This window comes from Podarcis muralis, chromosome 4 (genome assembly GCF_964188315.1).
Source record: "Podarcis muralis chromosome 4, rPodMur119.hap1.1, whole genome shotgun sequence".
Taxonomy (NCBI): domain Eukaryota; kingdom Metazoa; phylum Chordata; class Lepidosauria; order Squamata; family Lacertidae; genus Podarcis; species Podarcis muralis.
In genome coordinates, this window is record NC_135658.1 from 77,633,865 (window position 1) to 77,660,389 (window position 26,525).

Genomic DNA, 26,525 nt, shown 5'->3' on the forward strand with positions numbered 1-26,525 from the left:
GTTTGACATGTCTGTCAAACAAAGGCATAGCTGAGCATGCAGCAAAGCAATCTCTGCAGATTGACAGTTACCAACAGAGTTCATTATGCTCCATTCCTTAGACAAGGGGTAGCCAAGGGGCTGCCCCCCAGATGTGGTTGGATTCCAGCTCCCATTTGCCCCAGCTAGTAAGGGCAGCAGTTGGAAATGATGGGAGTTGTACACAAACAACATCTGAAGGGTACCAGGTTGGCTAGCCTTGCCTCAGTTCTCTAATCGGGTTTTAGGTGCCAACTTCTAACATGACACTTGTCTGGAATGAGAGCCCTTAGTTCCTTAGATTGGGGTGGGGCTGCAGACAGGCAAATTTCTACAATTTACTATTGCAAGTGGGATGCGGGTGGCGCTGTGGGTTACACCACAGAGCCTAGGACTTGCTTATCAGAAGGTCGGCGGTTTGAATCCCCGCGACGGGGTGAGCTCCTGTTGCTCGGTCCCTGCTCCTGCCAACCTAGCAGTTCGAAAGCACATCAAAGTGCAAGTAGATAAATAGGTACCGCTCTGGCGGGAAGGTAAATGGCGTTTCCGTGCGCTGCTCTGGTTCGCCAGAAGCGGCTTAGTCATGCTGGCCACATGACCCGGAAGCTGCACGCCGGCTCCCTAGGCCAGTAAAGCGAGATGAGCACCGCAATCCCAGAGTCGTCCATGACTGGACCTAATGGTCAGGGGTCCCTTTACCTTTACTATTGCAAGTAAGCACGGGGGGCGGGGCGGGGGCGGAGAATGACCTTCATTTGGCAACAGAAGTATCTTGTTTTCTGCAGGCTCAACTTTCTCAAATACATTCACAACTCATATTAAGAGAGCAGTGCTTTGCAGGAAACCTTGTTAATTCTTTCAGTCCTGATTTATTTTGATTTTGGATTCCTTTAGGTGTATCAAGAGGAAATAAACTTAAGCTGATGCTCCAAAGACGGGAAGGTAAGTTTCCTGTCTCCAACTCATGGCTCTTTCTGCCTCAGCTGTTACTTGCCAGAAAAACAGCAGCTAACTCAAACCAGAGCCATCTTGGGTCTGTTTCAGAAGGTAGCAAGTGGGAGAAATTTTCAAGCTTGTAAAAAGAGGTTCACTTCATTTCCCACCTGTCTTTCCCCTTGTGCAACTGTCCCATTAGGGACTGTGGGAAAGACCAGGTCAGTGAAAGTCAAATGCACCCTTCAATCTAATTTTGGCAGGCTGTGATGACCACTGTTGCAAGAAATCAGAGGAAGACAGAACATGTAGTTCTAGGCTCTTGTCTTGGGTCATCCTTCATATGCCAGTACAATACCCAGGGATACTTCACCGCAATTGTCCAGTATCACAGAATACTTGTTCTCATAACAAAATAAAAAAATTCCTTCCAGTAGCACCTTAGAGACCAACTAAGTTTGTTATTGGTATGAGCTTTTGTGTGCATGCACACTTCTTCATGCACACGAAAGCTCATACCAATAACAAACTTAGCTGGTCTCTAAGGTGCTACTGGAAGGAATTTTTTTATTTTGTTTTGACTACGGCAGATCAACACGGCTACCTACCTGTAACTACCTGTTCTCATGTTATGTTTGATATACAGTATATGTGCTTGTCACACAAAGCAACACAGAATTTAGCATGCAAAGTTGCGTAACAGATCCACATGCAAAGGTTTTATACATTTTGATCTTCAGAATGGATTATGTGTTTTATTTATTGTTGTTTAGAAGCCATGGGTAGGCAAACTAAGGCCCGGGGGCCGGATCCGGCCCAATCGCCCGTGGACGGTCCAGGAATCAGCATGTTTTTACATGAGTAGAATGTGCCCTTTTATTTAAAATACATCTCTGGGTTATTTGTGGGGCCTGCCTGGTGTTTTTACATGAGTAGAATGTGTGCTTTTATTTAAAATGCATCTCTGGGTTATTTGTGGGGCATAGGAATTCGTTCTCCCCCTCCCAAAATATAGTCCAGCCCCCACAAGGTCTGAGGGACAGTGGACCGGCCCCCTGCTGAAAAAGTGTGCTGACCCCTGTTATAAGCACTGAAGGGTACTTAAGAGCAGGGCTGAGGAACCTATATAGACCCTTCAGGTGTTTGGACCCCCAACTCCTACCAGCCCCTTCCACCTGTCAATCCAAAACATGTAATTGATCCCTGCTTGCGACAAGTGACGTTATCTAGAGTAAGCAACCTTTAGGTTAAACCGTTCTTGTGTTTGCTGTCTCTTTCATTTCAGCTCCTGTTCCGGTTAAGGCAGATGTGTCTGTCAAAGAAGATAAGGCCAAGGAGTTTTTGAGCAGCTTGAAACGTCAGAAGCGGCAGCTGTGGGATAGGAGTCAACCAGATGTACAGCAGTGGTACCAGCAATTTCTCTACTTAGGCTTTGATGAAGCAGTAAGTGGCAACGTTTTCTGTTTTGGGACATCCGAAAAGGCAACTCACTGAAGCACCCTCGAATTGTTATGCCAATTAACTTACTTTTTTATTGTTTTCGTCGTCTTCGCGTGAAACGGGGTTTAGAGTATTTTCCTTTCAGATAGAAGCAGGCATGGTCTGGAAAGGGGAGTTTTATAGTGCTTAACTTGGGTCTGATTATGTGAAGTTCATTGAAGCAGGAATGGGATAGTCCACCCCAGTTATTAGAACAGAACTAGGAAACCTGATCTGGGCCAGTGGCCAGATCGTCATCTTCCTTACCCTTCATGAGTCAGATTGGACGGACGGATGGCACTACTCACCTGTCAGTCATACGGCATCACCCTGCACTGCTTGCAAATAGTTTAATGCGGGTTAAAAAGTGCTTTGAGACTCCAGGTGCCTACTGCCGATCGTGCATCTAAGATGTCAAATTTCTGATTTTGAACACACAACACCTAATAACACTGTCAGAGAAGGGCAGGTCAGTGTGTTTTCCTCCTTTTAAGGGAAACAGCAGTTGACCCAATGACTTTAATGTAGAAGACAACTGACAGCATCACAGACATAAGACTGGCAATCTTGTGGCCAATTATCTCAAGGAAAGCAACAATTTTACAACTTTGTAGATACACAAATCAGGAAGTAAAAGATACAACTTTTGCACTGCTCAATGGTATCTTTAGTAGTAGCATTGGCAATTCCCACCTTTTAAAAAGAAAATGTAACAATAAAGGGAAACTTTTGGTTAGTGTTCTTCTAAATATTGTGTGGAACAAAACTTAATACAGATTTTGCTCTGGGGATTTATACAGCAATTTGGTACCACATATTAAAATGCAGCAATGTATTACCTGAATGTATTGTAGCACTTGAATATGCCAAAGGAAAATTTATTGAGTTTCATGGCTGTTGTGTGGTTTTGCTAGACTGGAGAGATAGTAGCTTAAATATTGAGGCTAGGAAAACTACAAAAATGTAAACTACTATATAATTTACTTACCTTTAAATCTCTTTTTAAATAATTGTGAATCAAAAGTATTCATAAACCTGGGCAGATAAAAAGGCCCAATAATATTAATTATTGCTTTTCTTCATAAGTAACAAGGCACATTGTGCTTTATTTAAAGATATCATAATTTGGATTACAAACAAACAAAACTGGCATCCTTTCATGAACATAAACATTAATGAGATTGTTTTCTTTGGAGTGATATAGCATCATCATAGGCTAAGAGCAGTGAAATGAGGTACTACTGTAATAAGAAATGATTAAATATACAGCAAACATTTTGAGGGTTTGGTCAGAATTTGAAGTAGAGTTGATTTTATAGAATTTCAGAGTTCAAGTTAATATGTGAAACTAAAGTTTGGAAACCTCTCTGAGCTAGGTAAATTGTTGAAAGCAGCCTATACTGACTCTTCATGTCTAGGAATTTTAAATTAGTACAAAGTTCTTAAAAACATGGAGGTTTTTAATTTAATGTGAATATTGTGCAAAATGGGTGCCAGTCTAGAGCAGTGAAAATGAGTCCTCAACACACGTGATGCTGGATAAGCATAGGCTCATAGAATTGTAGAGTTGGGAGAGACCCGAGAGTCATCAAGTCCAGCCCCCTCCAATACAGGAATATTTTGCCCTTTGGACTCGAACCCATGACCGAGATTAAGGGTTTCATGCTCTTACTGACAGCTATCAGCATGATCAGGCTGTGGGTTATGTTTTCAAATGTGAAAGATTGTGCAGGCTTCTAATCAACTTTTTAAATACTGCGCAGGCTTCAAATCATTTTTAATGGTTTGCTTTTTTTAATCCTAAAGCTTTGCTTTGTTTCTTCTCAGACCCGTAACAAAAAATTATCATTCTGCACTGCATATAAAAGAATTGCATGCATAAGTTGATTTGGGTAACTGTATGAATAAAAGAGAAACCTTCCAATGCAATGCAGGAAGTTGTTACTATTTACAAAGGCGCTGAACCCTTTGTATGGCGAAGTTGCAGCTAGTAGCTAATTGCTACCACTTTTTTTTTTCTTGTATGCAGAAATTTGAAGATGATGTCTCCTACTGGTCAAACCTAGGCCGTAGTGGCCATGAATATTACGGTGGTTATTACCATCACCATTATGATGAAGACGCACCTATTGGCCCACGAAACCCACATACCTTTAGGCATGGAGCAAGTGTCAATTATGACGATTATTAATCTCATCTTTCCTTCTCTGGATTAGAACGCCAGGAAGACGGATACCGCCCAAAGGTGCCTCTTACGCTTCTTTGAAATTAACTAAGTTTGTTATAAACATTAATAACAAAAAAAAAGTTATGGAATGTTTTTATATCCACTCAGTAGCATAACATGTATAAACGTTAGCATTAAAATTTCTTGATAAGTATTCTTCCCAGTATTTTTGGTGAAATTATTGTAAGACAGCATGGTTACCTTATGAGATTTCAGTTATCTTGAAGGACAGCAAGTGGTATATGGCTTTGGTAACATCTAAAGTGTGAATTGATAATCAGACTCTAAACATTCATATACTGGCAGAAACAATTGCTTACAGGGTTGCAACAATAGTTTAAGAGCCAGTTGGATCAGGCCATTCGTCCATTTAGTCCAGCATCCTCTTCTCACAGTGACCAACCCCCCCAGATGACTATGGCGCACCCGCAAAGGGAACTTGAGCACAACAACACTCTCCCCTCTTGTGGTTTCCAGCAACTGGTAGGACTATCTTCCATGACTTTGTCAAATCCTGTTTTTAAAGATGTCCAAGTTGGTGGCCCTCAAAATAGTTTGTCTTCAATCTTCCAAGTTAGCACGGGTGCCATCATTATACTGTTTATAGTAATGTTCTACTACTTTAAATAAAACAGTACGATACTGTTCGTGCAGGGACTCTGCTTTATAATTAAATTAGGGGAATATGAACAAGTGGTGTGAATGTGTTAATTAGTGCTGCAATGTAGTTTCCTCTGTGTTTGCTACAGTGGAGAAAAAAATGGACTAGGCTATATAAACCATAAGTGCCTACTTAACTCATTTAAGATCATGAAATTATCTTTGACTAGGTTGCACTTTATGAAAAGAATTGCTTACAAACTTATACACTGTTACTACTCAAGAGGACCAGTTACTGAAAGAAAGAGACCACAAATGTAAGTTTTCTGTAACTCTGTCAATATGCATGAAGGCGCAACACATGGCTGCAGCGTTCTTACATGAAAAACTAATATTTATAAGTTTCAATATTTTATTAAAATAGCATATTCAACCACTGGTAACCAATAATACATTAACTTTCCCCCCAGATTGTGCACAACACAGTAGTGATTTAAAATAGCATTTATCCATGAAAGTCAGTGAAAATATTTTCAAATTCAAGTGTGCAACTAGAACTAAACATTTGGGGGGGGGGGGAGAAAACCCAATTTCAAAAGAATACATAAAGCTCTCATACAGAATTCTTTTTATTATAATCCTATAATACTAGATGCCAGTGTTTTCAATCATCTGGCAATACTGCTTGCTCTTTTTTTCTTTATGCATAGTATCTCTCATTTAAAGTACCCACTTTTTATAAATAAATTGGCATTTTCCCATCCCATCTGCAGCTTCACAAAGAAACCAGTAAATAAAACTGTCAAGGACAGTCACAACAAAATGATCTCACAGCAAGATATAAAAACTTGAAGATACTAAAAAAAGGATGCTTCTATCCTATTTTACATAAAAAGACAGATTTAAAAAGTGCAAGGCAAAGATTGCAGTTTTCTTATTTAGGCACATCCACTTCTTTAAAGCAAGCTTCAGAGTGAAATTTCCAGTTTTTCTTCATGATACCTGTTTCGGAAGTCTTTTTAACAAAAGACAAATTACACCTTTCAAACACAAGGAAAGGTTTTCAATTCCTTTCCGACTTAAAAGAGTTTTTAGTTATGTCTGGTTCTTCCTTTTTTTATCCTGGCAGGTTTTGGTTTAGGAATATATTGATTATTTGCTTGATATTCCAATTCTTTGCGAAAGTAATGAATTGCTTTATTTAAGCCTTCTTCCAACGGGACCTGTTACCAAAGAGAGATACAGCCGAATGAGTCAAGTTATAAAAGTGCTTATTTGCTCATTGCGATTGTCATAAGTATGTCAAACAGGGTTGTTCATTTAATTTGCTTAATGCATTTATATCCCACTTTTCCTCCAAGGAGGTCTAGGTGGTGCATTACAGATACTTCACCAAATAACTTAAGACAGCATTTGCATCCAGCGGCAATTCCCATGAAATTGCTCTGTCAATTGGCCTGTTCATACCTGTGAAGTAGGCAGGGCTCCCCCCCCCCCCAGCTGGAACGGTGTCCTGGCACCTTTCAGAGAGGGTCTCCTCATGAGCTGGAGGTGCAGCAGGGCTTTGCTGAGGATTTTCAGCAAAACAGGCAGGCAGGGGAAGCCTGAGAAGGTACTGTATTTTTCGCCCTATAGGACGCACTTTTTCCCCTCCAAAAATGAAGGGGAAATGTGTGTGCATCCTATGGGGTGAATGAAGGCTTTTGCTGAAGCCTGGAGAGCGAGAGGGGTCGGTGCGCACCGACCCCTCTCACTCTCCAGGCTTCAGGAGAGCCCCAGCGCCAGCCCCACAAGGTCGGGGGACAGAGGGAGGCGGAACGCCGCCATCCCGCTGTCTCCCGAAGTGGTTTGGAGGCTGACGGCGGGGAGACCCCGCCGCCAGCCCCGCAAGCTCTGGGGACAGCTGGGAGGCACAGCGCGTCTTCCCGCTGTCCCCAGACCTGGTCTGAAGGCGGGGTGGGGGTTGGGGAGAAGAGCGCTTCTCCCCGCTGCCTGCCCCGCAAGCTCCGGGGACAGCTGGGAGGCACAGCGCGTCTTCCCGCTGTCCCCAGACCTGATCTGAAGGCGGGCGGCGGGGAGAAGAGCGCTTCTCCCCGCTGCCGGCCCCACAAGCGCCTGGGGGGAAAATAAAAATGTTTTCCTTTATTTCCCCCCCAAAAAACTTAGTGCGTCCTATGGGGCGAAAAATACGGTACTCTACCATCTGCCTCCCTGGCCTGAGAAAGTAGGGCAGGCCACCTCTTTTCCTGATCAATGGGGGTGGAGATCATGAGTGAAGGAGTAGCCCAAACTCGATGGCTTCCACCCCATGTGATCTCCATGGTATGGAGAGAGGTCATGGGGGTGGGAAGCAGGCTGCTCCTTCGCCCACACGTGTCTGGGCTGGACCTGCTTTCCTATGAGGAGGCTCAACACACCTTTCCTCTTGGGGAGACCAAATGCATCAGGAGGAAAGGCGAAGACAGGCAAGCACTACAGAGCCTGAGATTGTATGAGTGGCGGGGGAGATCAGGCATGCGGGCAAAGAAACATTTCCCTCTCCCCCTGCCTCCACCACAGCTGCCTCTTGGGGGAAAAGAAGAAGGCAGTCCATGCAAAGCCAGCTGAGGCAGCACTGCAAACACAGCATGATAGAGCCTGGCTCTTGAGGAGACATACCCCCAGCCCAAAGATGGGCTCTGGGATGGGTCTTCTCAGAGAGGTGCATTCCCACACCTTTGGGGCTGGGGGGCGGGGGAAGCACTGGAGGTAGGTAACTGGCAATCCTTAAGTACCACCTTCTCATTTGCTCCTTTTGACTTATTCCTCCTCTACATTATTAACAAAATATGGAGGTGGGGAGAAGCACACCTCCCTCTTCTATTTCTTCCGCTTATGCTGGACTACAACTCCCATCATCTGTGGCCACAGGGAAAAAGAGAAGAAGAAACTGCTATGGCATGAGTTTGGGACCTCTTCAACATGTGTCCGCAGTACAATCTGACAGTAACCATAGACTAGAGTACTGCATTCATCAAAACTGTGGAGTGTGTTCACAATCTCCAGGCACCACCTCTTCCAATAGCTTAAGACAGGGGTGAAGAGTTCCTATAGGAATTTGTAAAGCTACCTGGAAGATGGGTTCCCAAAGTTCTCCCTGAGGAGAACTGGTGGGTTTTGAGGGCACAGTAAGTGGAATGCCCAACTTTGCCATATCTACCTTTTTGTACTTCTTTCAGCAGATACATTCTACTTCCCGCCATTTCCAATGACCTATGTCACAGGGGCACTTGCTCACAGATAATGAAAAATGCGGCTGACAAAACGAATAATCAAGCTCCCTCAGAATTTTTGGACTGTTACTCACTTGAATAAACTGAAGCTAGGATTGCAGCAATTATCTATTCTGAATAAGGAATTTTCAGTCTCTTGCTCCAATACTTCTCTCTTTCTTCTGCCTACTTACAAAATACGCAGCCTAGAAACAAGTTAGCCGCAAGCCAAAACTCAGAAGTAAACCTCAATGGGCATTATTTGTATACAGAATACACCACTGAACTACCGCCCTTTTATTATTTTATTTAGGTAATTTATAACCTGTTCTTCATTAAATCAACACCAGAGTGGGGTACAGTGGTGCCTCGCAAGACGAAAAGAATCCGTTCCGCGATTCTCTTCGTCTAGCAGTTTTTTCGTCTTGCGAAGCAAGCCCATTGACAGCTTAGCGGATTAGCGCTACAGCGGTCTAGCGGCTTTTCGCGATCAGCTGTTAAGCGGGTTATCAGCGGAACAGCTGATAGGCGGCTTAGCGGCTTAGGAAAAGGGGGGGAAGCGGGGGAAAAAACCACGGGGACGCGCAAGATTTTTTCGTCTTGCGAAGCAACCCCATAGGGAAATTCGTTTTGCGAAGCGCCTCCAAAACGGAAAACCCTTTCGTCTAGCGGGTTTTCCGTCTTGCGAGGCACCACTGTATAACCTAAGGAAGCTCTCTGAAAAAATCAAAACCACAGCGATGATAAATTATACATGTAAGAATGTGTCTGAACTAAGACAGGTATTTGTTGCACACCTCTAGGGTTTACTCCCCAGTGAACTATATAGTACAAAACTAACTAGCTTCTGGGGGCGGGGGGAATAGCAGAGCTCCACACAGGCTTAATTTCAAACCTGCATGCAGACACACACACACACACAAAACATTCCGCTTTCCTACTAGCAGTGCTACTGCTAAGAAAAGGGATGTTAAGGATTCTCAAGGCATCTCCGTCCGAAAGGCAGAAAGCACAATTAATCATTACCACTCTATAATGACCTACTGTTCAATAAAACTGGTTTCAATGGGAGCAGAGTCAGATCCGCAAACACACATTTTCCTTCACTGCCTTTGTTAAAATCACTTTCGCTCTCGAGGGCCCCTGCTTATTTGCTCTAGGTTTAACTAGCTTAGCTGTTTGTTTTAAAGATGAATACCAGAAGTGTGGCTATTATCTATCAAGGAGCAGCAGCAATATTGATTTTTTTTGGGGTGGGTGGGGGTGGAGAAGAACTCTTCCCAAAAGGAGGTAGCACAACATGGAAGGAATTTCATTAGATTTGCCCTGCACAGCAAGGAACACAGAGCATTATTCATTTCTTGACGGTGTTGCCTTTCGAAAACACTTGCACACAACACTGTTAACTCTAGAATTACATACCACAGGTTCCCAACCAAGTAGTAACTTGGCTTTCCTGATGTCAGGCTTCCTTTTCTGAGGGTCATCTTGAGCTTCTGACAGAAACTGGATTTCACTTCCGCTGCCTGCCAAAAACAACACCACCAAACATGCAAATGTTACAAAGCCGCATTGGTTTCTGGTGATCGACAAGCAGTTTCAGAAGTCTGAAACAAATCAAAACAGGTAGCTTTCAAATGTCCTCCTATACCGCACATTTTTTCCAAGACAGGCTGAAACAAAGGCTTCACACACCTACAACTCCCCTAAAGTATGGTGTACAAAGTCAAGAGACCAGACAGGTCCAGTGCAGTGATAATGCAGCCCCATCATCCTTGGGAAGCTTAGCTGGCTGCAAGCCAGTGTTCTGCGGGCACACAATCTCTTCTGCCCATGTAAATACTTTTCCTTCCTTCCTTTTATCCTAAGTCCCATCCAGCTGTTCTAATTTCTCACCTGCTGAGGTAAGAGTATTGATGAGAGGGCTGGAGTTACCCCAGTAATTCCTGCCACCCTTCATAAAGCTGGAGAAATAACTTCTGAAGCAGAAAGTGTACTATTTGCATACTGTAATACAGTGGTACCTCGGGTTAAGAACTTAATTCGTTCTGGAGGTCCGTTCTTAACCTGAAACTGTTCTTAACCTGAAGCACCACTTTAGCTAATGGGGCCTCCTGCTGCCGTTGTGCCGCCGCTGCACGATTTCTGTTCTCATCCTGAAGCAAAGTTCTTAACCTGAGGTAATATTTCTGGGTTAGCGGAGTCTGTAACCTGAAGTGTATGTAACCCGAGGTACCACTGTATTCTGAATCACACAAGGTGTTAACAGCTGCCCCTGTTCAGCTATTTGCCTCAGGCATGTAAAAAGTGGTGTGGAGGAAGGAAGTTTGCGTTTTCTCACTCGTACCTTGTGTGATTCCAATCATGTGGGGAATCAGAACACCCTAATAGGGCAATAGCATTATTTACCATTAATATTTATTAGTCACTTTCCTCACAAAAGTGACCGAAAGCAATTTAAAAGTATACCAACCAACCAACCAACCAACCAACCAAAAAACTCAAACTCAAAGTTAGGCCTTACAGAACGCATTCCACTAAGAGAGGCCCCAAATCCCTGAAACCTTTCAAATTACAGGCCAAAAGCCCAGGTAAAATGGGAAGGTTTTGCCTGATACCTTAAAAAGATGAAAAGCTGGCACCAGGCATGTATCTCTTATAATTTCCCTCATTATGACTCCAGCCCAAAGTCTGCAACTAAGCAGAAGTGGCTTCCTGGCTTCCAGCAGGGTTGCTGCTGCTTACTGGTGCGCCAACTTCACGGGCACTACCTTTTGTTTAAGTGGCACTGCTGGGAAGCTAGTATTGCAGCTCCACCCCACCAGGTGAACCTCTTCTCCACTCATGCCGTTCTACTGGATAAACCCCAACGGGTACAAGTATGCAAGCTGTTCCAAGTTTGTTCAGGGCAATTCTATGTCATACTTACCAACAAGTTTCTTAATTAACTGGGCAAACTCTAAAATAGAGTGTTCTTCTGGATTCCCCTAAGGATATAAGAAGAACTATTAAAATGACATTTAACCAAAGAAGAAGAAGAAGAAGAAGAAGAAGAAGAAAGAGCTTTATTTTGCAATAAGGTAACTAGCAAATAAAAGGACTAGATCAGGCATGGGCAAACGCGGCCCTCCAGTTGTTTTTGGACTACAACTCCCATGATCCCTAACAGGACCAGTGGTCAGGGATGATGGGAACTGTAGTCCCAAAACAACTGGAGGGCCGAGTTTGCCTATGCCTGGACCAGATCCTAACTTCTGTGCTGTGAACAGGATGTTGTTTCCAGCCTCCCATGAAGAGCTGTCTTGAGAGTGGGAGTGAACAAATCCTCACAAACGGAATGGCAATTGTGTGAGGTGATGCTCAACGGGGAAGAAGAATAGCTAGACGACCGTGATTCCCCATCCTTATGCAAACGGAGGAACCCACCACACACCAGCATCCTTCGGCCAAAAATGATTTCACTAGTTTTTACCACATTTCAGAGCAGGAGTAAAAGCCCACAGGTAATATTTACAAACATGAGTCTAAACTGCTTAAGGCAATTTCTGTTTCCGTAATACAATCCTGCGAGAGGAAACTTAGGTGGGGAAAGTCACAGCGTGGAATCTGACACTGCGTTAATAAGATCTTTCCACCGATGCAAGCAATTCTGCTTGCTGGATGGAACGATCTCTGCTCTCTTCCCCCCCACTTGCTGTCCTGGGGGGTTCTCCTGACCCCCAAGAGTGGACTTGGGGGGGTGCATGGGTCACACGAAGTGGGGGGAGTTCCATTGTGCCAGCATGTGTCCTTGTGGTGGTTTCTGCTAGTGCACTGGGTTAGCTGAATCTGGCCCAGTCTCTAGCATTACATATGCCGACGTCCACACGCTGCAACGCTGAACTGAACTTATAAATTCTGGCTTGCAAAGGCTTTGCTCACAATCAAAAGCCGATAGTATCTGAAGAGGAGGAAGAATGCCGGTAAATTCACAATGCCGATTGTTCTCAGTGTGCTGAGCATGTTTGTGGCAAAAGGAGGAATGGGAGGGAGGGTACATCACTATCATTATTCTCAGAACTTCATAGTGCCAAATGTTTCTACCTTTACTGGATTCAACAGATTAAGAGACTGGGCAGGTAATTCCAACACAGGGTCTTAGACTTAGATCAGTGAGACAAAGGAAAGAAGAAAACCACGTGCTTACCAAGTTAACAGGACTGCTGACATTGCTGTTCATTAAGGCCACCAGCCCATTCACAAGGTCGCTGGAAAAAAACCAAAACAATACATGATAACATAGCTTGAGCAGAGTTACTTCCTCACGTGTTTTACAGCCTGACTGTCCAAAATGCTGATTTTAGGGGGGAAACTAATGGCATCAGCTCTGTGCGGCAGCAACTTTAACAGAGTTATCGGCCCTGAAATAAACAAACCACGGAACCTTAGGTGGGCTTCCAGCGGAGCACATTATGCACTGGAGCAATGAATTTCTGCCTTATCCATTTCCATACAGCAGGCCAAACAAGATGCATTCAAGTAGCACATTGAAGGAACCATGTGAACAGTTCACGTCCAATTTAAAAGTACTAAAAACTGATTTACTTGGCCACAAACACAATCTGTGTCTGCCCTCTACTTAAGTATGCAGTGTCCATTAATCTGGGGAGAGAATTCCAGTAGTACTGATTTGTTTGTTTTTTTAAGAAAACTGCACTTTCATGTCTTTGTTGCACTAAATTAGGGTGGTTATCAGGGCATGTGCAGGATGGGACCAATACTGCTACTCAGCTACAAACCTAGGGAAATCCGACTGCCCTCTCCTCTACCTCAGCTTCCAAATCAATCAAGCTGCCACTGAATAACCATAATCAACCGCATGATTTAAAACCTCCGGAAAAGTTGCATTTGACTGTAACAGAATTTTATTATTATTAAAGTTTTATATATATATATATACAGCAAGATAAAAAAGGGAGGAAGGAGAAAATAGGGGACTATAGCAGCACTTTAAAGGTTAAGCAATCTACTGTGCCTTCATCTTAAAAGCCCCGCTGCCTAAAATCACTGGTTTCTCTTTCTAAATACAAATTGCATATCCATTGTGCAAACACAAGATGGCAGCAATGAACCGAGTCCTCTAACATGATAATTTTTCAACCCAGAAATATAAACTAGTGTCTTCTGAAAACCTGCACTTTGGATTTCAGACTGCTAAGGCAGCTATTTCCTACTTAAGCGTCTGCTATTCTGTTTTTAACAAAATTTGATTTTTATTTAGCACCACAGTGGCATTCAAGACACTGGAAAAGCAGAGGATACTGAAAGGAATAGGATAGTGCTGGGTTTTTATTGCAACCATCAATAGGAATCCTAATCTGCGTAACCATGATGTAAATGGGATTTTATTTGTATCCTGCCTTTCTCCCGGTGCATTTTAAAGCTTACAAAGGTGGGATATTCACCTATCTGTGTCACCTATGTGGACAGAAGTTCTGCCAGAGTATGCTCTGCATTGCAGGGGATCCTGGGTTCAAACCATGGCTTATCCTGCTAAAAAGGATCTTTGGGGTGATGTGACAGACTTTTGCCCAAGACCCCGCAGAGCCATTGCCAGTCAGGCAGATTAGATAATACCGAGAGGTGGAACGATTGCAGCTTCTGAAAACTCAACGAGGCAAAAGGACCTTTGCTGAATCAGTAGTACAGGAAACAGGACTATTGTTTCCAGTGTTGTCAGCAGCTCCTTTTTCTGACGTTAGCCTCAGTGGGACAAATGTTGTCATATGTCCAGTTGTCAAGGGGCAGACAGAGCTAGAAGGAACTCCATATCCAAATTTCTCCCAACGGTTTATGGTTCCAAAATTACCCCATTGTTTTTCCGGGCCAGGACCAAGGTATTAATGCTGTGAGCCACTTCTGGGCATAATTTTGTGGGATTCATCAGGCAACAAGTGATGATGATGATGCAATGTTTTTTCTTAACATTTACACTGCTATTCCTATGCTGTTTTCAAGTCAATGTCTTCTCCTTTCATTCAGAACTACCGATGTGCCCACTGATTAAATCGCAGCATAAAAAAGGGAATCGCGATTGCTCATGCAATTACATCAAGATTCCTTTTTTGCATGCCGGTCTAATCGAATACATACAAGTATTTGCACGCATCATCAGCTAGTGAGAAAGAGGGAGGTGCAGAGGAAGGCGTGAACTGAATACCACATTAAAAAACCCAACAACCCTGTGCACGTGCCAATTACAAAATTAGCTGAAGAGATCGTCCAAGTTAAATCAGAAAGCAAGTGAAACACAAGAAACCCACAGAGCTCTTAAGGAGCTTCTATTTCTAACTGAATTGTGCAGAGAAAAAGGCCTGTTCACACAAGGTGTCAACTTGAGTTATGGAATGGAGAAATAAACTCAGTGTAACATTGCACGGTCCCATTCATGAAACAAAAAGAATTCACTACTCCCACGCGAATAGTGCTTTTCACATAAGTAGTGCTTTTGCACAATCCAGTCTCAGAATCCACTGGACAGCAGCTGTTTTGAGACACACACTAAAAGTTTAAGCAGGGGCTTAACTATGGATTTAAATTATTCTACCTTTCCCAAGCTTTCAATGCAAGGAAGAGGAATTGGGTTTGAAAGGTCACAGACTGCTACCCTTTATGTTCTGGTTTTTAAGATAGGAGAAATCACTGGTTTCACACATTGGGATAATGGGCTGCAAGCTGTAAGGGCTGAGAAATACTGATCTATAGACTTGGGATAGTTAACAATGCAGAGGAAATAGCAAAAAGTAAACATTCTGACATCACTGCATGACTAATGTTTTCAGTGTCCCTTCCTCAGGTATACTGAAACAAGGAAGGTGAAACAAACGTACCTGACATACTGAAATGCTCTGGTTTGAGTCCCAGGCCCATATACCTAGGGGGAAATAAAATAAAATGAGTATTACTGATAAGAAGTATCAATATGTCCATCACTTTTACTGACAAACACGTAACTCCTCTCCAATTCGTTTGTGAAAAGTGTGTTGAATGCAAAATCTGTCCTGCTCTGATCTGTAATTTGATTATCTATGGCTAGATGCACAGGTTAAACTAGCTCATATACACCTCAGAAACATTTTGATAGTCATAGGTAAAGGGACCCCTGACCATTAGGTCCACTCATGACCGACTCTGGGGTTGCGGCGCTCATCTCGCTTTATTGGCCGAGGGAGCCGGCGTACAGCTTCCGGGTCATGTGGCCAGCATGACTAAGCCACTTCTGGAGAACCAGAGCAGTGCACAGAAACATTTACCTTCCTGCCGGAGCGGTACCTATTTATCTACTTGCACTTTGACGTGCTTTCGAACCGCTAGGTTGGCAGGAGCAGGGACCGAGAAACGGGAGCTCACCCTGTCGCGGGGATTCGAACCACTGACCTTCTGATCTGCAAGTCGTAGGCTCTGTGGTTTAACCCACAGCGCCACCCACATCCCCCTTTCATAGTCATAGGGTGGCATAAATGAGTCTCACCAAGCAGTCTTGTGTCCACAGTTTGGCCAGATCCGACTGATCTAGCTACAGATTTTATTTCCCTTCCCCTTTTCCATTTACTTTTCATAGCATCTCTGCACCAAGTTTTTCTCCTCTTTTCACATCTTTAATGTGCCACTTACAAATCAAACTTGTTGTTTTTTAAGAAAAGGAAGAGTATATTGCAGTTCATATGGAATGAATTTTTTTTATTTATTTTTTTTGGTCAAGTGGAAGGGAACAGATATTTGTATATGGGTTGACAAAAGGAAACAAGATTTGAAGTCATTCCCTGTGCCTTTGCTGACGGTTTGCAGAGTTGGAAGAATTCGCACCCTTTTTCTTTTCCTGGGGCTAGCTGAGCGATTGGTAACCTCAGCTTGTGCCCTAGCAACAGTCTTCTGAAAACACACACAGGCTACAAGAGCCCTGCTTGTACACTGTTGTTTGCCAGAAAGCAAAGCGTGCCAATCTTCTGTGGTTCTCTGGAGTGAATCTCAGGAGATTTTACTGCTCTTCAAAATGCACATCAAAATATCTTTGCAGGAGAGCCCTCCTGAAAAAACGTTTGTTATTGACTTTACGACACATCCCAGCTCTGTCCTACTAATATAAAGTATTAATGTAACAACTGGTCACGAAATTAATCCACTATGGTCACTAAGTTAAAAAAAAAACAACTTAATAGGAAGTTTCATTTTCTTATTTTTACTGGGTGGTACCCAATAGTGGCGTAGGGGCGCGGGTGGTGCTGTGCGTTAAACCACAGAGCCTAGGACTTGCCGATCAGAAGGTTGGCGGTTCGAATCCCCGCGACGGAGTGAGCTCCCGTTGCTTGGTTCCTGCTCCTGCCAACCTAGCAATTTGAAAGCACGTCACAGTGCAAGTAGATAAATAGGTAACACTCCGGTGGGAAGGTAAACGGCGTTTCCGTGCGCTGCTCTGGTTCGCCAAAAGCGGCCTAGTCATACTGGCCACATGATCTGGAAGCTGTATGGCGGCTCCCTCGGCCAATAAAGCGAGATGAGCGCCGCAACCCCAGAGTCGGCCACGACTGGACCTAGTGGTCAGTCATTTAACTTTACCTTACCCAATAGTGTCAACTTGAAGGACAGAAAGCATCTGTCTGTGGGAGACCAATTCCCCCTAGTTCCTCCCTTAAATCTGCTCTAAGCATTCAGGAAGCCCTGAACAGATTTAGGGAGGAATTGATGGATGTCTCTCATCAGCAGAGCCACCACTGGATACAAAAATAGTAACTCAAGCACCCAACTAGCAGATGCTATCTCATAACACTAAACATGATTAAGGACCGGTCCAACACATACATCCTTGCCATTTCTTGACTGTAGCATTAAGGGATGGCTGGATGCATGAATAGCTGTCACAGATAAATGACCACAGTCACAACTGCCGGGTTACCCAATATCAACTCAAGGTCCTTTTCAATTGGGACAGTTCACATGTTTAGCAAAGAGGTATTTCATTTTGGTAAAAAACCAACAACAGTGTACACGCATGTTTGAACAAGTCCTGTGTGGAAAACAAATAAATACACTGAAGCTCTATTTTAACTCCTGTTGATAGCCAATTAAATTAGCTGATGTTAGGGGGGGGTTTCCAAGCAGAATACAACTGGACATAAAAACAGATTTGTTTGGAAAGCTGTCTTTTAGTATATTTACTAAGACTGCAATCCTACACACACTTACTTGAGATCAAGTCCTATTGAACACAGTGAGACAGCACTATAACAGTAACTGAAGACCTGAATCAAACGACTGTCTGTCACAATAGTTTGATTATGTGGTTCTGCGCAAATTCTTTAGCTGGAGAACTTGAAGTTCTGCACCATTTTAAGACATTTTAGTGAACATACAGGACCTTTCAAGTTCAGGGTTCATGTTCTTAAACCTACACAATTCATACGAATGACATTTCACAAAGCGACAATTTATTTTACTTGGGTCTTCCTCGTAAATCCAATGAACAGCAATTGAGTTCAGAGGGCAGGATGGTAAATACGTACAGTTAAGGGTTCTCCCTGAAGAGCCTGCAGGATGAAGTTACTAACAACTCTGCCATCGTTCATGTGCATCCGAGGGCCAAAAGTATTGAATATTCTTGCCACTCTTACTTCTACACCCTCCTGGAAGAATAAGAAAAAAGCTTTTTGTTTTTAAAAAACGGACTAAAAATGGTTATTCTCTATTGCTACCCTACCCCAGACAGAAGATGACAGTTAACAAGACACACAAAGCCAGCTTCTGCATTTGCTTATGAAAAGGGGGAGAAGAATCCCACATTGCCATGTTATTTTATAATTTTCATGCCTCTATGCCAGAATAAGACAAAAACAAATCCAAGTCACTTAACATGGTTTTAGCATATTCCATACTACCTACATAATATTGCTGTTCTTGGAACTATTTCTCAGACACCAGTCTTTACCAAGGAGGTCCTAGTTTCAACCAAATGGGTTCCTAATCATTTATTTTTCATCTACTAGAACAGGGGTCAGCAAACTTTCAGCAGAGGGCTGGTCCACTGTCGCTCAGACCTTGTGGGGAGCCGGACTAAATATTTTTTTAAAAAAATGAACAAATTCCTATGCCCCACAAATAACCCAGAGATGCATTTTAAATTAAAGCACACATTCTACTCATGTAAAAACACACTGATTCCCAGACCGTCCGCGGACCGGATTTAGAAGGCGATTGGGCTGGATCTGACCCCTGGGCTTTAGTTTGCCTACCCATGTACTAGACCAGTGTTTCCCAACCGGTGTTCCGCGGCACACTACTGTGCCGCGAGACTTTGCCTGGTGTGCCGCGGGAAAAATTGGCGGGGGGGGGGGGGAATAAAGGGGAAAAAATTTATTCCCCCACCGCCAGGCGTGGGGCTGGGGCGGGGGAAGCCCGAGCTTCCCCCTCCCCCAGAACGGGACCCAGAGCCATGCCGAAGCTGCGCGCAGCTTTGGCATCGCTCTGGGAGCTTGCGGGGCTGGGGGAGGAGGAAGCCCTCCGCCAGCCTCCAAACCATGTCGGGAGACAGCGGGATGGCGCGCTGCGCCTCTCCCGCTGTCCCCCGAGTTTGCAGGGCTGGCGAAGGGGAGGAGCAGGCTTCTCCCCCCGCCAGCCTTCCAGCCAAGTCGGGGGACAGCGGGATGGCGCGCTGCGCCTCTCCCGCTGTCCCCCGAGTTTGCGGGGCTGGCGACGGGAAGGAGCAGGCTTCTCCCCCCGCCAGCCTTCCAGCCAAGTCGGGGGACAGCAGGATGGCGCGCTGCGCCTCTCCTGCTGTCCCCCGAGTTTGCGGGGCTGGCGACGGGAAGGAGCAGGCTTCTCCCCCCGCCAGCCTTCCAGCCAAGTCGGGGGACAGCGGGATGGCGCGCTGCGCCTCTCCCGCTGTCCCCCGAGTTTGCGGGGCTGGCGACGGGAAGGAGCAGGCTTCTCCCCCCGCCAGCCTTCCAGCCAAGTCGGGGGACAGCGGGATGGCGCGCTGCGCCTCTCCCGCTGTCCCCCGAGTTTGCGGGGCTGGCGACGGGAAGGAGCAGGCTTCTCCCCCCGCCAGCCTTCCAGCCAAGTCGGGGGACAGCGGGATGGCGCGCTGCGCCTCTCCCGCTGTCCCCCGAGTTTGCGGGGCTGGCGACGGGAAGGAGCAGGCTTCTCCCCCCGCCAGCCTTCCAGCCAAGTCGGGGGACAGCGGGATGGCGCGCTGCCTCCGCTGTCCCGGGGTTTTTTAAAATGCTGGGGGTCGGAAGAAAAGCCCTTGTCCCCCCCCCAGCCTTCAGAAGAGGTCGGGGGACAGACTGCGGGGAGAAATCAGGGTGGGAGTCACGACCGTGAGGCAGGGCTGCCAAGTGTGGCAGAAGAGGACACGGCCGTCGCACCTGTCCTTAGGTAGGAGCTTCTTCCATGTCGACCTGCTGCCCTAAAGTCTTGGCTTTTTTCTTGGCTTTTTGGCGGTTGGCACAGAAGGAAGGCAAGGGGGAGGGGAAAAAATTGAAACTTACACTTTCGTGCGTCCCTCCCAGCGTGACGCTGCGCGCTGACGTCACGGGGCTGTAATGGTGGTGTGCCTCGATATTTTTTTCATGAAACAAGTGTGCCTTTGCCCAAAAAAGGTTGGGAAACACTGTACTAGACTATCAGGTGCATGAAACACTTCAAGCAAACCAGCAAAACTAATATTGCAGGGTTTGGCCTCTACGCAAACCATGTTTGGTACCCAAGCACCACCAGGAATAGGAGGCAGCCTATACCAATTGTACAGCATCCTTTCATGCGAGAGAATGTTGGATTTTCACCAGAATCATTCACTCACACCACCTAAGTGACACTGTACAGTCATACCTTGGGTTAAATGTGCTTCAGGTTGAGCGCTTTCAGGTTGCACTCTGCGACAACCGGGAAGTAACAGAACGCATTACTTCTGGGCTTCGCCGCTTGCGCGTGCGCACTCAAAATGATGTCAGGCACATGCGCATTCAAAATGACATCATGCGCATGCGTGGAAGCGGCAAAACACGACCCGCGCAGACGGGCCATCGCGTCTTACGTTCCATTCAGGATGCGAATGGGGCTCCGGAACAGATCCCGTTCGCATCCCGAGGTACCACTGCATTTCTATATCATGTATATCACTCTCAAGTTCTGAACGTTTTTGATTCTGCCGGCCAAATGTCACAATCATTACCTGCTTCATATAGGCATAGCACATTGTTTCGGCAACCCTCTTTCCTTCGTCGTAACATGCTCTAGGTCCTATGGGATTCACGTGACCCCAGTAATCTTCGTTTTGTGGGTGAACTTCAGGATCTTGAGAGTGGGGGAGGGAGAAAGAGAGGGAGAGAGCAATCATGAGTTTCACTATTCAGCAGCACAGAAAGGGTCAAATTTGAAGAAAAACGTAGCAGATGGAGAAAAACCCTTGACAGCTCTTGCATAAAACTATGCTTGGTGGCCTCCATACTGATAGGACCTCTCCCTTCAGTAAAAGACTAGCTCCCAAATCAGCCATTGCCAAGTCCACTTCTTACCTCCATATACTTCAGAGGTAGATGCAAGAAGAAGCCGAGCTCCAACACGTTTTGCTAACCCTTAAAAGAAAAAAAAGAAAGAAAAAACAAGAGGGTGAAATTTAGTGAAAATGAACAAACTCACGCTTATCTTAATTTAATTTTGACCAAAGGGGACTAAGCAACCAGGAGTTCCACATTCCATTCAGTAGCAGGCTTTGTTGTAAAAGCTTTCAGACCAAAATGTAACTTCTCATCCACACACACACACACACACAAAAACCCTTTAAAACTATGCTTTAAAGTGGCTCTGCATTACTCCAGCGGTGCAGACCTCCTGTAATTCTGCAGAACTGATGTGGAGAGCCTTGTGGCATCATAAAGAGGTTCATTACTGCAGCACAAGCTTTAGCAAGAGTTCGTCTCAATGGGTGCCATCTTTGTTGTTTTTGCTAAGAGAGACTTAACATGTGGCTTTGGGGGGATCAGTCCCTGCCTCTGTCAACCTAAACTACTTCACAGGGTTGTTGCGGGGATTAATGGGGAACGGGAGAGCCATATATGCCACAACTTGAGTTCCTTGGAACAAAAGATGGGACAGAAATGCAAAATGAAATACCCCAAAATGCTTACTCTCACCCTGTCCATTTGGAAGCCTAGCACAGCAGCCATGAAAGCATAGTTAAGAGTTTTCTGAATGCTTCAAGAAATTCCCTACTTGGTATAAGACTACAAGTATCCAAAACAGTTAATGGCTTGTCCGCGTCTAAATAATAAGGTAAGGATACTACCAAGAACCCCAAATTTCTGTAAAAGGAAGTCAAGAGAACACATCTTTGGCCAGCTCTTAGAACTCGCTGAATAGTATGAAAAGTGACTTGAGGTGGTATAGGAAGTTATCTGTGGCAAATATCCTGCACTATCCTCAAGTGCCAAGAATATCTTCTTTGTAATGACATCAGTCCGCATCACTGGGCATATCTCTGGTTCACCCCATCACACTTGTTCAAGTGGCTACCCTGGGACTGAAAGATAGCAAAAATATACTGTTTGACTTCCCTTAAAATTAGGGATAAGGAAACTGTGTAGATCCAGATGCTGCTGGAATACAAATCCCATCATCCCTGGCCATTGGCCATGATGGCTGGACTACAAATCCCACCATCCCTGGCCATTGGCCATGATGGCTGGACTACAAATCCCATCATCCCTGGCCATTGGCCATGATGACTGGACTACAAATCCCATTATCTCTGGCCATTGGCCATGATGGCTGGACTACAAATCCCATTATCCCTGGCCATTGGTCATGATGGCTGGACTACAAATCCCATTATCCCTGGCCATTAGTCATGATGGCTGGACTACAAATCCTACTATCCCTGGCCATGTTGGCTAAGGTAGATGGGAACTGGAGCCCAACAAACTCCAGAAGGTCACAGGTTCCTCACCCCTGCCCTAAGGCTTGCTGTTTTGGCATGCAAGTACTTAGCTTCACGTAGGGATACCAACTTGAAGCAAAAACGAATGCCCTGCTGGTGTTTCTAAAGAATATTTAAGTCATTTACAAACAGACATACAGGTGCAAACATCTGGAATCAGGATGCTGCGCCTTTCTCCAGTAAAAGTCAGCAGTGATGCACCGTACCATTTCAATGAACGTCAAGCTGCTTATTTCATTCACTGACTCACCCAACATGTTCAGCGTCCCTATGGTGTTGGTCTTTAGCGTCTTGATGGGATTATACATGTAATTTGGAGGGGAAGCTGGAGAGGCCAGGTGGTAAATTTGGTCCACTGCGAAACAATGATGAAAAAAGAGAGAAGAGCGTTTATTTTACACCAACTTAGTTGGGAGATTAAAAAAGGGGGAAAGGAGTTGTAGGTATTCAGGGACACTTCCACCATGCCAGATCTCTTGGACCTCACGCTAGTCAAATCTCAAACTCAGCAAAGAATATGTTAAAGAGGTGAAGCATGCAATGAGCATGTTCCTATGGGTGCAGAACTAGGAAGAGGGGTATAAATGATGAGAATATAAACTTATAATATAGCATTTTTTTAGTTTAAGAGGAGAAAAAACACCACTCCATTCGGAACGTACAACCAATTAAATATTTATTCCAAATCCCATTTCACATACAAATGATTTAGGTTTGAATTGTTCCCCTAGACAAATTCTCATCCAATTATACTGAAGCGATGCAAAAATTATTGAAAAACTTTTCTAATACTAACTTAATCCTTATGGGTTATCGCTGGTTTCTTTTTAACGTTTTGGGATGAAAGCTGACTTTCAAAACAATTTTACAGAGAAATCTTTGTTTATAGAGTTTGGCTAGTCAGTTCTAAGGGTGCCATTTAAACAGGCTTATGTGATTTCCGCATTCTATGGGGGTTTTTTCCTTGTCAAAGACACGCAGCAAGCACTTTGAACTGTGAAGTATCTTCTTGTTGAGAGAGTCACACCGGAATTGCCTTTCATTATACTCAACAAAAAGAAACTATATAATTCATACCCAGCCAAGGCTGAAATTGCGTGCTAAAAACAGGCTGCCAGTTTAATAACGTCCCACTGGTATTATTTAACCAAAAGCATTTGATTGTACGAGGGAGGTGTTGTAGACCATTAGCAAATTCCAACTGCACAGCTACACCCTCATGATCCAGAAACAAAGTCGTTAGGGGATCTAATTAAACTGGAGTCTGGGATAGGTGGAGAATCTTATTAACCCCCGTTTATATTATAGTCTTGCAATCATGGCAAATGTTTTTCCCCCGCTTCTCAAGACAGTGTGTGCCTCCTGTACATTTAGATAAAGATTCATGAAGTTCTGTAGCCTTAGTGAAATAACTCCAGCTTATAAAAAGCACTTATTTCATGTATTTTTCACTCAACTTGACAATATCTGTAAATATATTTGCACTGTGTATTTGTAGTACCTGTACTGTGAGGGCAAAGGAGGCAAAACATGCCTGTGGCATGTGTAACCTCAAAAGGTAACATATATAGCATTATTCCAACGCTCACATGCTGGTTTGTAAGTACCACTGAGCCAAACCATAGCTTATAGCATGAACAATCAAATGTGTGGGCTTTCCAGTGAAAAGAGTGGGTGCGCTTTGCTTCTCTTCCACTCCTGATGTTAGTTACTGCACAGCTGTGAACGCAGCCATGTTTTGGCTTAGTGTTATGTCAGAACCGAGGCTCATGGTTTAGTTCAGTTGAGAAAATTCGCAAGCTGGGTTGCTACCCATAGTTTGCCTGGGGAAAATAAGCCACAAGCATGGGTTCAGACATAACGCTAAGTCAAACCATGGCTTAGCTCACAGCAACAGGTCAAGAGAAGGAGGTAAGCAGTTGTGATCTTTTCACCAGGTGCCCACAGATTAAGTCATTCACACCATGTAATGGCTGAGTTTAGTATTCTAGGCACCGTTTGTTGTTGTTTTTTTAATTTCACCCATATTGTCACAGTGTGAAAACAGCATGGGTGAAAAGGGAAGGGAAGGCAGCACAGAACTAAACAGCCCAACCTCTGTAATTGCTTGACCATGAGGGTGTTACAGAATTGGAACCTGTTCTCACGTTTCCTAAGCCCACTTGCATTGTAATAAGCAGATTCGAGAACTCAAGTACATCCACAAGCAATTTTATTCCAGTGTGACTTCACTGAATTCACTGAGGAAGCACAGTATTATGTACTTGTGATGTCAAGATGCAGGTGAATGAATTTTGGGGTGCGGTGGTGGTTGGGAAATAGCCCTTCCCCGCTGTTCCCACCCAATTTTAAATTGGATTAAACCTGGAAAGTGCCTGAAATTAATCAGATTCAAAAAAAGTAAGATGTCTAGCCTCAATGTGTCCCTGGTATCACGGGGTATCTCAAACCAAGTTGTTCCGGTTGTGCAAGGAATCTCATTTGCGCAACAAAACTTCCTCTCTGTCTCCTCCCCATGTCGTCCGAATCTAATGCAGGAATTCCTCACAATGCCCCATCAGATTGAGGGTGAGGTGAGGTGGGGGGCTGCAGGAGGCCCATGGGGAAAGGAGAGGGGAGGGGAGTTCTGTGGCAGAAGCAGAAGCCCTTGTGCTCACAGGCAAACTTTGTGGGGTACAACACTGTGATATCGCCCATGGTCCTCTCAGCTGCCCAATTCCCGTGAGGGCAGTGGTACTTTCCATGCTCCCAGAAGCATGTGGACTTAAGGAAAACGGCAGAATTTGCCAGCCATACAGAGGTGGCCATTTACGAGACGACAGAAACAGTGTTCATGCATGAAGCAGCCCAGCTTGTGTCCTCTCGGGGGGGACTCACCTTCAATGTAGAGGGGCTCTACGACATCATGATTAATCAGTTCAAAGTTCTCGTGGCCAATCCAGTGTTCCACGTTTCTTTTCCTGCCCGTAAAGAAGTTGTCCACAACTGTAACTTCATGGCCATCCATCATTAGTTTGTCAGTAAGATGAGAACCCACAAACCCTGCTCCTCCAGTTATCTGCATTAGGACAGTTTGCATATAAATGTTTCTTCTCTTTTAAAAGGAAAACACCAGACAAAAAGTCCACAAACATGAAATGAAATCAACAGCAGCTTTCAGAGTTTGTTTTGTTTTTGTACATCTTGATAGGGGCAGGGGAGTGAAAAAATAACTCTGTTTTTGTTTTAAATTCAGCTTCAGAGTAGTAATAGATACATCTCACTCCTCGCTTCATGCAACCACAGAATTTGTGAGACTCAAAGTTGTTCCCGGGAGGTCAAAAGTTAAGGATGATGCCTCCTGTTAGGTAGGTAAAATAGCATGTTCCAAACTCAAGGAACAGAGGTTTATCCCACACCACCCTAAATTCACCAGAATAAATGGAAATAAGGAAAACTAGGGAAGATCCACACAGGATTTTCACCAAGGACCGTCATGCAAAATGCATGCTTCTTTTCACAATCCCTTCCCTCCTATAATGGATGAGAAAACAGCAAGCATTCCTGCAGTGTTGTTTGCATCCCATTCTACTTAAATCAGATCTGTCTGGGCCAGGTATAGTCAACGTGGTTCCCCTCCAGATGAACTACAATTCTCATCAGTCGCAGTCAGCAAAGTCCTTGGACAGGGATGATGGGAGTTGAAGTTCATCAACATCTGCAAGGCACCAGGCTGGCTACTCCTGGTGTGGATTAACTCAGAGGGCAGGTGCAGATGTCCAGAAATACCAATGGATGTCTGACTGCAGGTGGTTGCGATGATGGGATTGCCTGTTTGACTTACTCCCATTTTTTTAAAAAACAACAACCACACCTCCTCTCTGCATCTGGAAAACTTTCATATATCTGGGGAGACATCAAGGGAGAAAAGTGTTGATCTGGACATCTTTCTGACAGCCTAGTTTTCCATGCATGGGGGTGTTTTCCATAGTGGTGGGGAGGTTTTCACAGACACAGTTATCACCAGACTGAAGCACAATTTGGGCAAATCTATGGAAAATGCCAAAGT

General features: G+C 44.5%; 2 protein-coding genes across 3 annotated transcripts in view; one reads left to right on the forward strand and one right to left on the reverse strand.

The window, feature by feature from the left end:
• ECRG4 (ECRG4 augurin precursor) overlaps positions 1-4,811 on the forward strand; it is a 35,455-nt gene extending 30,644 nt beyond the window's left edge. For both annotated transcript variants that reach the window (XM_028727971.2, XM_028727972.2), the window contains exons 4-6: positions 913-960; positions 2,237-2,394; positions 4,460-4,811. In XM_028727971.2, the coding sequence (XP_028583804.2) occupies positions 913-960; positions 2,237-2,394; positions 4,460-4,621 (368 nt within the window). In that variant the 3' untranslated portion in view covers positions 4,622-4,811. The remainder of the gene's footprint in view (positions 1-912; positions 961-2,236; positions 2,395-4,459) is intronic.
• An 840-nt stretch (positions 4,812-5,651) lies between these two features.
• UXS1 (UDP-glucuronate decarboxylase 1) overlaps positions 5,652-26,525 on the reverse strand; it is a 40,856-nt gene continuing 19,982 nt past the window's right edge. Inside the window, exons 6-15 of the mRNA XM_028727970.2 lie at positions 25,355-25,535; positions 22,728-22,832; positions 21,057-21,116; positions 20,714-20,835; positions 18,048-18,167; positions 15,378-15,421; positions 12,695-12,755; positions 11,438-11,495; positions 9,931-10,034; positions 5,652-6,480 (exon numbers count right to left, since the gene is read on the reverse strand). Of these exons, the coding sequence (XP_028583803.2) occupies positions 6,349-6,480; positions 9,931-10,034; positions 11,438-11,495; positions 12,695-12,755; positions 15,378-15,421; positions 18,048-18,167; positions 20,714-20,835; positions 21,057-21,116; positions 22,728-22,832; positions 25,355-25,535 (987 nt within the window). The 3' untranslated portion in view covers positions 5,652-6,348. The remainder of the gene's footprint in view (positions 6,481-9,930; positions 10,035-11,437; positions 11,496-12,694; positions 12,756-15,377; positions 15,422-18,047; positions 18,168-20,713; positions 20,836-21,056; positions 21,117-22,727; positions 22,833-25,354; positions 25,536-26,525) is intronic.